General features: G+C 41.6%; 1 protein-coding gene across 1 annotated transcript in view; it reads right to left on the bottom strand.

The window, feature by feature from the left end:
* ATP8A2 (ATPase, aminophospholipid transporter, class I, type 8A, member 2) overlaps nucleotides 1-10,894 on the bottom strand; it is a 537,919-nt gene that overhangs the window by 340,683 nt on the left and 186,342 nt on the right. Inside the window, 1 exon segment of the mRNA XM_011999987.1 lies at nucleotides 5,425-5,597. Within this exon segment, the coding sequence (XP_011855377.1) occupies nucleotides 5,425-5,597 (173 nt within the window).

The following is a 10,894-nucleotide window of genomic DNA, read 5'->3' as shown; positions in this document are numbered from 1 at the left end:
AAAAAAAAAAAAAGTCCTAGATGCGGTTGGATGTACAGATCTGGAGCTGAAGTGAGGGGCCACGCTGGACAAGCAGATGGTGGAAGTCGCCTTCTCAACCCTGACTGCTCATTAGAATCAACAGATAACAAAGGAAAAGAGAGGTGCCATCGGGAGTTTGTAGAACTTCTAGAGTTTTGATCTTATTGCTCTGAGGAAGGGCCTGGGAATCAGACTCCTTGTTTTTCTTTCCACAAACATCTCATTTAAAATAACAAAACTTCTGCTCAAAGGATTCATTTTTTTGTCATCAACAAACATTTCATTCAAATGAGTGAACTTTCATTCAAACATTTCAGTTTTCTAATTCAACAAACATTTCATTTAAATGGATGAATTCTTTTATCCATTTATTTATATTTTACTGAGGTAAAAATCGCATAAGACAAAACTGACCATTTTCAATGTAGTGGAATTTAGCATGGTCACAACGTTGTGCAGTTATCCCCTGTAGCCTGTTCCAAAACACTTCATCGTCCTCAAAAGGAAATCCCATACGCACCGAGCAGTCACTCGCCATTCTTCCTCCTCCCAGCCCCTGGCAACCACTAGCCTGCTTCCTGGCTCTGTGGATTTGCCTATTCTGACTACATCACAGGAATGGCATCATATCATATGTGGTCTTTTGTGACTGGCTTCTTTCACTCAGCCTGTTTTCAAGGTACATCCAATCAGCCTGTTTTCAAGGTACATCCAATCAGCCTGTTTTCAAGGTACATCCAATCAGCCTGTTTTCAAGGTACATCCACATTGTAGCACACGTCACTACTTCATTTTTTATGACTCAGTAATATTCCGCTGCATGGATTCCTACGTGGCTTGTTTCTAATTTGGGGCTACTGTGGGCAGTGCTGCTATGAACATTACGAACATGCACATACAAGTATTGTCTGAGTGCCTGTTTTTAATTCTTTCGGGTGTATACCTACCTAAGAGTGGAATTTCTGGGTCATAGGGTATTTTCCAGATTTAGCTTTTTAGGAAAATATGTTTTTAAAAAGTTCTCAGCCGGGTGCAGTGTGGCTCACGCCTGTAATCCCAGCACTTCACGAGACCAAGGTGGGCAGATCACGAGGTCAAGAGATCAAGACCATCCTGGCCAACATGGTGAAACTCCGTCTCTACTAAAAATACAAAAATTAGTTGGGCTCAGTGGGGCGTGCCTGTAGTCCCAGTTATTCGGGAGGCCGAGGCAGGAGAATTGCTTGAACCTGGAAGGCAGAGGTTGCAGTGAGCTGAGATCGTGCCACTGCACTCCAGCCTGGCGACAGAGCAATACTCTGTCTCAAAAACAAACAAACAAACAAACAAAAGTTCTCCAGATGATTCCATGTGAAGCTGGTGTGAGAAGTCACTAATGTATAAGATGAACGAGGCCATCCCACACATCAGATGGAAGGCACATGGGGAGATGCAGAGTGGGAACATGATAGGACCAGAGGTAAAACCTTGGGAAAACAACATTTCACAGGGCAGCCAGAAAGCCCATAAAGGAGACAGATAACTAAGGAGAAGAGAAAGGTGCCACTGAAGAAAAAGAGAACCCCTCAAGGGAAGAACCCTCAACACCAGATGCTGAAAGGATCTGAAAATCTAGAACAAAAAGGAGTCTGCTGCGTGTGGCCGGATGGAGCCCCGGCTATGCGTTCTTCACTAAGGGCCGGTTTCAAGGCATTGGGATGTATGTGAGATGCAAAGGAATACAGGCAAATACAGTAACACAGTCTCTTATTCACTACTTGCACTTATACGCCGAAGACCATGTCTCCTCTCTTTATTCATCCATGACACTAGGAATTTGCAATGTAAATGTCACGATACTTGCAAGCCCACAGCAGAAACCTTGGACTGGACCAGTTTGCGCTTCAACAAATTACATGGCAACATCCCTGCCAGACACAAAGTAAACTGTACTGGAGTACTGATATATATGACCTCTCCAGGAATTTAACCATATGGAAAATATTTGGGTACAGAAATGCATAATTAGGAAATTGTTTGATTCTAATTTCAGCAACATATTTAACAAATTCTTGCATTCCTCTCTTTTTGCCACCTAAAATATTGTTTTAGTTTAAAGGTATTTATTTCTATACAACTTCACCAATCTCTGAATCAATATTGATAAGAACATGCTTCATGACTTCATAGGCCAGTTATTTTCTGAAAAAAAAAATACTTTTTCCATTATTAGAGAAACAGGTACTCTCACAACTATTATATTTTGAAGATGAAAAGTGAAAATTAAGGTCAAATTTATGTTTGAAGCCACATATTGAATTTAGCTTAAGTTTAAATTTTCCATGACTAGTAAGTACATCTGAAGTGTACAAGTACTTTTTTCTTTTATTTTTAAGTACATGTTGATTTTTTTAAAACCTTAAGTATGAGATCAGCCAGGAAATTTCTCCAAGAGCAAGAAAATGATGCACTATCCTAAATTCACTTTTTCAATTAATGCTTCCATTTTCTAGACTGTAGCAGTATTTAATTTGAAATTTCCTCTTTCTGTGCCAATTCCAGTTTGAACTCCCCTGAGAAGTCTTCAAGCATACAGCCTATGAGACACACAAAGCACTGTGAAGCAGTCACAGCGAGAAGGGGAAAAAGGTATGGGGGTGTGTGTGCGTGCGTGCGTGTGTGTGCGTGCACGTGTGTGTATTTTAGTATCAAGCACCTGGCAAGAAAAGAGCATGTTCCTGTAAACCCTTACAGGCATTCCTGGCTCTCCCCTGAGAATCCAACGGACTCATTTTGATTTCCCTCTTAAAAACTTACAAGGTTTTAGCGTGTTTGCATTGGGTTACAGTTTACCAGACTTTTCCACATTGTTACTTGTTTTTGTCCACCAGCAAGTCAAGGGGACGACCCCTTGATCAACAGGGCAGTGACAGCAGAAGCGGCTGACTCACCGTGACTCACGGCTCTGAGGTAGAGTAGTAACAACCTCCAGTGTGGAGCAATTCATATGATTAGGTACCCACCTACTCAGCAGCTTTACAATGAAGAAACAAAGGGAAATTTATGAATAAAAGTATTTCCCCACCATTCTTTCCATCCTTCCTTCCATTTGCATAGCCCTAATCTAAACTGCTCAAATATAATCCAGGAAAGCAAGCACAGGATCAGTACTCTAAAAAGAAAGCTCATTAGCTATGACACCAAAAGCACAAAGGAGAAAGATAGAGAAATCGGACTTTGTCAAAATAATTTTGCTGCAAGTAATACCATCAGGAAAGTGAAAAGGTAACCGAACGGGGCAAAAACTGCAAATCACCCATCTGATGAAGTAGCTAAAGAACCCTGATACCTCAATAATAAAAAGATAATCCAACTTAAAAATGGGCAAAGGATTTGAATAGACATTTCTCCAAAGAAGATATAGAAATGACCAATAAACACATGAAAAAACGATCAACATCATTAATCAACAGAAAAATTCAAACCCAAACTCCAATGCAATACAACTTCACATCCACGAGGCTAACTAATCAAAAAGACAGCTAGTGACAAGTGTTAGCATGGATATGGAGGAACCGGAACAATCGCATATAGACAGTGGGAACAGAAAGGGTGCAGCCACTTTGGAAAACCATCTCACAGTTCCTCAAAAGGTTAAACACGGAGTTACTGCGTGACTCAGCAACTCCACTCCCAGGTACATACCCAGGGGAATCGAAAACCCATGTCCAAACAGAAGCTTGCACATCAGTCTTCACAGTAGCATTACACATAACAATCAAAAAGTGTGAAAAACCCAAATTCTCATACACTGAGAAATGGATACACATGTGGTACATCTAAACAATGGAATATTACTCAGCCATAGAAAGAACTAAGTACTGACACATGCAACAACAGGGATGGAGAGAAGTCAGAAAAAGAACATCTCTTTTATGGCTCCATTCATGTGAAAATGTCCCAAACAGGCTAATTCGAGAGCCAAGTGAAGTAGATGATTGGTTGGTTGGGGTGGGGGTGAAGGAGTGGAGGAAGATGGGATTAACTGATAATGGATACAGGAGTTTCCTTATGGGGTGATGAAAATGTTCTAAAATTGGTTGTGATGATGGTTACATAACTTTGTGAATATACTCAAAGCCAATGAATTGCTTTCAACAGGTGAACTGTAAGGTATGTGAACTGTATCACAATCAAGCTGTTTGAGGAAAAGAGAAGGAGGCCATCCTGAAACCCAGAAGCAGTGCATTTCACTTTCAGGTGCTCTGGCCATTGCTCCCTGCACCAGGTCCCTGACAGTTGCACCAGGCTTCCTGACTTAAAGGTACAACAGACTCATCATTCATTGTTTCAAACACATTTGAATTTGTCCTCATCCCTATGGTCCCTGAATATCCTGTGACCACAGGCATAAAAGTGACGTGCCTTTCCACTACCGATGCTCCACTAGCCAGCCCCTCCAGCTCTGTGACCACTCATCTTTCTAGGGGTTTATTGTCCTTATAATTCTGTCTAACTTTAATTTTTTTTTTTTTTAGACGGAGTCTCCCTTTTTCCCCCCAGGCTGGAGTGAGTGGCGCGATCTCGGCTCACTGCAAGCTCCGCCTCCCGGGTTCACACCATTCTCCTGCCTCAGCCTCCCGAGTAGCTGGGATTACAGGCGCCACCACCTCACCCGGCTAATTTTTTTGTATTTTTAGTAGAGACGGGGTTTCACCATGTTCGCCAGGATGGTCTCGATCTCCTGACCTCGTGATCCGCCCACCTCGGCCTCCCAAAGTGCTGGGATTACAGGCGTGAGCCACCGCGCCCGGCCGACTTTCATATTTCTATCAGAACTAGACCTCCACGTAGTCAGCAGTCAATGGAATGTAACAATACCCCACCACTGCCAATGGAAAAAAAAACAAAAAAAGCAAAAAAAACCTTCCCAGACTCCATGAAGAACTTACAAAGATTTCTGGTTAGATCTTACCACAAAAATTGCTATCACATGAACCCGACCAAAGTTCCTCCTTAACTGAAAAGAAATACCCCAACAAACGTCAGAAAAGAAGAATCAAAGTCCCATACGTCTTGGAAGTTGAGCTCAGACATGTGCAGTAAGTGGGACCCCAGTAATTTCTCAAAGGGGCTTGAGCCAGTGTTTTTCCAATTTATCCCCCATGGTGAATGTGACTGGAAGCCCTGGTCCTTACTCTTTTTATCTTCTCAGAAGACAATAAACAAAACCGAAATGTAAAAGCCACTAACTGCCTCTGCAAAATCTGTGCACCAACAGTTAAAAATAAATTTGTACTTTTGTTTTGGCTTTTTTAGATATGAAACTTTAAACCTAGAATTCCCATGCATCCCTTTCTTTCATATAAACACAGGATACAGACACAGCAGAGCGTGAGCTGTGCACAGTCTGCACGTTCCTACCTGCAGCATATGACCGCTTTGCACGAGAGTGCCAAATCCAGGAAACTCCTCCGGACTTCGAAGGACAGCGCGTACTTCAGGGTGTGGCCATCGATGATGAGGGCCACGTCATTTTCCTTCCCCAGCAAATTCCCAAGGTCAGTGCAGTGCTGAGTAATGGCTGCCCTTGTGGCCTGAAACAAGAGTACAGGGGAAAATCACATTTTTTGTGTGTTTAATACCAAAAACAAAATAGAACTTAAAATTAAACTTCTTGAAATGAGAACATGCCGATTCTGATATAAATATATTAACAATTCAGCTTTGTGCATTTACACATTAAAATTTCATTGGAATGCCCCCTGGGTCTGTTTTATGGGTACAAACATCTTCACAGTGAGATCTGTTTGAAATTTACAATAATCCACTTCTTTACACTACATACACATTATTCTTGGTGCCCCTAGAATAGAAAACTCCATATAAACAAATGTGCTTTTTGGGGAAAGATAGCATTATTGGAACTTGAATGGCAAACACTAACATTTCTCAGTTTGCACAAGATAATCTTTAAAGCATCCAAAGATATCAAGGGATATAAAAATATGACAAAATATTAATTTTGAATCCTGCTGAGATCTTCGGATTAAACCATTCTCTCCATGCATTGCCAGTGGAAGAAATAAGCTGATCATTTGTCCCATGTTATAGAAAGTATCTAATCAAGTTAAACTGCCGACACGTGCCAAAACATTACTACCAGTCTTAAAAGCATCTTGGTGTAATGTCCATTATCACATGGAATTAAAACAGAGAAACATTTTTTAGATTTAAACAAAAAAATGGGCTGGGCACGGTGGTTCATGCCTGTAATCCAAGCATTTTGGGAGGCTGAGACAGGAGGGACTGTTTGAGCCCAGGAGTTCAAGACCAGCTTCGGCAACATAGAGAAACCCCATCTCTATAAAAAAAATTAAAAAATTATCCAGGCATGGTGGTGCACGTCTGCTGCACGTCTGCTGCACGTCTGCTGCACGTCTGCTGCACGTCTGCTGCATGTCTGCTGCATGTCTGTAGTCCCGGCTGAGGTGGGAGGATAGCTTGATCCTGGAAGGTGGAGGCTGTAGTAAACCCTGATCATACCACTCCAGACTAGACAACACAGTAAGACTGTTTCTTTCAAAAAAAAAAAAAAGATGTTGTTTTCACAGTGAATTTATGACTATGAATAGGATATCTCACTCAAATATAAAAATGTAATTTTGGGCTCATAAAAAATATAGTTTAAGTTAATCGGGAAACACAGAATTCTGCTGAAATTATTCTGTCTGGAAGACGACTATTAATTAACATTCATATGCAATTTATTACATGATAACATAAATTGCAATCTTAAAGAAATATGTTCAATGAACAAGAATCCTTCTACCTCTAGTAATATTGAGGATCAGTTACCATTAAAAAGTGAGAAACAGGTTCCAGAAAACTGTCTTATTGTTCAGTGTTTATTCTCAACAAGTGACTTTTCACAATTTCATAAAGATTTATTTAAGAAAGATGTGGTCTAGAGCCCTGCACTGTGGTCAAATGGCCCGGGTTCTAGTCCAAGCTCTCTACTTGTTACCTCTGTGACCTTCAGCAAGATACTTAGCCTCTTTAAATTGCCATTTTCTCATGCGTAAAAGGGAGCTAAAAACACTTCATAGCACTTTTCTTATGAACAAAAACTAATCAACATAAATTATTTAACACGGAGCATGGCATACAGGAAACACTCAGTAAAGCCCATTCTTCCTCCTGTTACTATTTATTCATCAAGAATTTCCCCCATCTGGGCCAGGTGAAGTGGCTCATGCCTATAATCCCAGCACTTTGGGAGGGCGAGGCAAGTGGACCACTTGATTGAGGTCAAGAATTCAAGACCAGCCTGGCCAACATGACAAAAATCCATCTGTACTAAAAATACAAAAATTAGCTGGGCGTGGTGGCACACACCTGTAATCCCAGCTACTCAAGAGGCTGAGGCAGGAGAATTGATTGAACCTGGGAGGTGGAGGTTGCAGTGAGCCGAGATTGCAACACTGCATTCCAGCCTGGGTGACAGAGTGAGGCTCCGTCTCAAAAACAAAACAAAACAAAACAAAACAACAACAAAAAGAATTTCCCCTATCAAGGAAAATACACTTCTTTTCTACTTTAGGCAGTGAATACATGCCATCATTAGCATGTATTCATGCACGTATTAGATAGGCCAAAAGTAAGGCCTCTTGCACCAGTTAGCCAACTTGTGAATGCATAGGAAAAGTCCTTGAAGGAAATTAAAAGAGCTACTCCAGTGAATACACAAATGATAAGAAAGCAAAACAGCCTTATTGCTGATATGGAGAAAGTGGTCTGGAACCACAACATTCCCTTAAGCCAAAGCCTAATCCAGAGCAAGGCCCTAACTCTTTTCAACTCTACGAAGGCCGAGAGAGGTGAGGAAGTTGTGTTAAGGTTGAAGCTTAGCAGAGATTGGTTTACGAAGTTTAAAAAAGGAGCTGTCTCTATAACATAAAAGCGCAGGGTGAGGCAGTAAGTGCTGATGTAGAAGCTGCGGCAAGTTCTCCAGAAGGTCTAGCTAAGATAATCGACGAAGGTGGCTTCACTAAATAACAGATTTTCAATGCAGACGAAATAGCCTTCTATTGGAAGAAGACGCCATCTAGGATTTTCATAGCTAGAGAGAAGTCAATCCCAAGCTTTAAAGTGTCAAAGGATAGGCTGACTCTTGTTAGACGCTAATGAAGTTGGTGACTTGAAGTTAAAGCCAATGCTCACTTACCGTTCTGAAAATTTCCGCTAAATCAATTCTTAGAAAGGGAAAAACAAAGCCTGGCTAACACTACATCTGTTTATATAATGGTTTACTGAATATTCAGCCCACTGTTAAGACCTACTGCTCAGAATGAGACTCCTTTCAAAACATTACTGCTCAGTCACAACGCCCTGGGCCACCCAAAGCTCTGATGGAGACATGTTGATGAATGAATGTCATTTTCATGCATGCTTATCTAACATCCATTCTGCAGCCCATGGATCAAGGAGTCATTTAGAGTTTAAGTCTTATTATTTAAGAAATACATTTCATAAGGTTATGGCTACCATAGATAGTAATTCCTCTGATGGGTCTGGGCAAAGTAAATTGAAAACCTTTCAGCAAAGATTCACCATTTTAGATGTCATGAAGAACACCTATGATTTATGGGAGGAGGTCAAAAGATCAACATGAACAGGAGTTTGGAAGAAGTTGATTTCAACCCTCGTGCATAACTTTGACAAGTTTGAGACTTCAGTGGAGGAAGTAACTGAAGATGCGGTAGAAATAACGGGAGAACTAGAATTAGCGGTGGAGTCTGAAGATGCGACAATGTGCTGCAACCTCATGATCAAACTTGAATAAACGAGGAGTTGCTTCTCATGGACGAACAAAGAAAGCGGTTTCTTGAGGTGGAATCTACTCCTGGTGAATATGCTGTGAACATTCTTGAAATGACAACAAAGGATTTAGAATATTACATAAACTTAGTTGATAAAGCAGCAGCAGTGTTTGGGATAATTGATTCCAATTTTGAAGGAAGTTCTATGGTGGATAAACGCTATCAAACAGCATCATATGCCACGGATAAATCTTTTGTGAAAGGTAAGAGTCAACAGATGCAGCAAACTTTATTGTTGTCTGATTTTGAGAAGTTGCCAAAACCACCCCAACCTTCAGCAACCACCACCTTGATCAGCCAGCAACCATCAACGTCATGGCAAGACCCTCCACCAGCAAAAGATTACGACTTGCTGAACGCTTAGGTGATCGCTAGTATATTTTTGCAAAATGTATTTTCAAATTAAGGCACACACATTGGGTTTTTTAAGGATATAATGCTATTGCACACTTAATAGACCACAGTACAGTGTAAACATGACTTTTATATGCACTGGAAAACCAAAAAAACAAAAAAAGATAGTGTAACTTGCTTTACTGCAGTATTTGCTTTATTGCTATGGACTGGCACCAAATCTGCAATCTTTCTGAGGTATGCCTACAATAGACAAATCATTAACAGAATAATGTTCTATGCATAAAAGTTAAATGGACTTTCATTAAAAACAAAGAAGCCAGGCATGGTGGCTCATGCCTGTAATCCCAGCACTTTTGCCAAAGAGGGTGGATCACCTGAGGCCAGGAGTTCAAGACCAGCCTGGGCAACAAAGTGAGACTCTGTCACTACAAAAAAAGGGACATATAGGCACAGAATTTGCCAGGTATGATGGTGCCAGCCTGTAGTCCCAGCTACTCAGAAAGGTGAGGTGCAAAGATCATTTGAGCCCAGGAATTGGTGGCTGTGCTGAGCTATGATCATGCCACTGCAGTCCAGCAACAGCCTGTCTCTAAAATAAAGAAAACTTCGTACTTTTTATTGTCAATTAGCTTTGTAATTCTGAATCTCAAACAGGCATCCTGAAAACATCTATGCCTTCCTGATCTAAAACAACAGCCTGCCCTTTAGAATTTGGGTAGAGAGCAAAAAATGATCCTGACTTGGGAAAATGCCAGCTTGACAGCCTGGGTGTGTTCACCAGGAAATTCAGGTACGTGTGGGAAATTCTAGAGGGCGTGCCTGTTGAGGGTCAATGAATGAAGGACAGAAAAACAGCCTGAGAAGCACGTCACCAAAGAGATGGGACAAGGTACAGAGATTTGGCCCAGGGAGAGCAGCCAGGTGCTACAGTAGAGGCCCAGTCTCGTTCAGTGCCTTTTAGACCCATGGGCCTCCCCACTGGACTTATGCCTGGATCCAAGGAGGGAAAGAGTGACTAACAGAAATCTCTGAAATGTGGAGACCACTGCCTGTGGCTTTTTGTAAGAGGGCACAGCATAAATGGAGACATTGATGGTCATCGTAGGCAGGGTGCTTTCTCTACTTAGGGTTATTTCTGCAGCACACATGAGGACAGACTGGATGCCAACACATGGTGGTTCTTCTTTGGCAGGAGGAGGAGAGGGACTAGCCTGGCCAATGTGGTAAAACCCGGTCTCTACTAAAAATACAAAAAATACAAAAAAACTAGATGTGTGTGGTGGTGCGTGCCTGTAATCCCAGCCACTTGGGAGGCTGAGGCAGGAGAATCACTTGAACCCAGGAGGTGGAGGTTGCAGTGAGCCAAGATTGTGCCACTGCACTCCAACTGGGCAACAGAGCAAGACTCCGTCTCCAAACAACAACAACAAAAACCCCAAAATTAGAAAAGTGTGGTGGCACACCTTTATATTTCCAACTACTCGGGAGGCTGAGGTGGGAGAATCACTTGAACCTGGAAGGCAGAGGTTGCAGTGAGCCAAGATCATGCCACTGCACTCCAACCTGGGTGACAGACAAAATAAGTAAAATAAAAATAAATAAATAAATATAAACAAAAGAGAGAGGGCGAGGCAGATCTGAGGGACGTCTCTTTC

The sequence above is a fragment of the Mandrillus leucophaeus genome, unplaced genomic scaffold (assembly GCF_000951045.1).
Source record: "Mandrillus leucophaeus isolate KB7577 unplaced genomic scaffold, Mleu.le_1.0 Scaffold61, whole genome shotgun sequence".
Classification (NCBI taxonomy): Eukaryota; Metazoa; Chordata; class Mammalia; order Primates; family Cercopithecidae; genus Mandrillus; species Mandrillus leucophaeus.
This window is presented reverse-complemented; position numbering and strand designations above follow the sequence as displayed.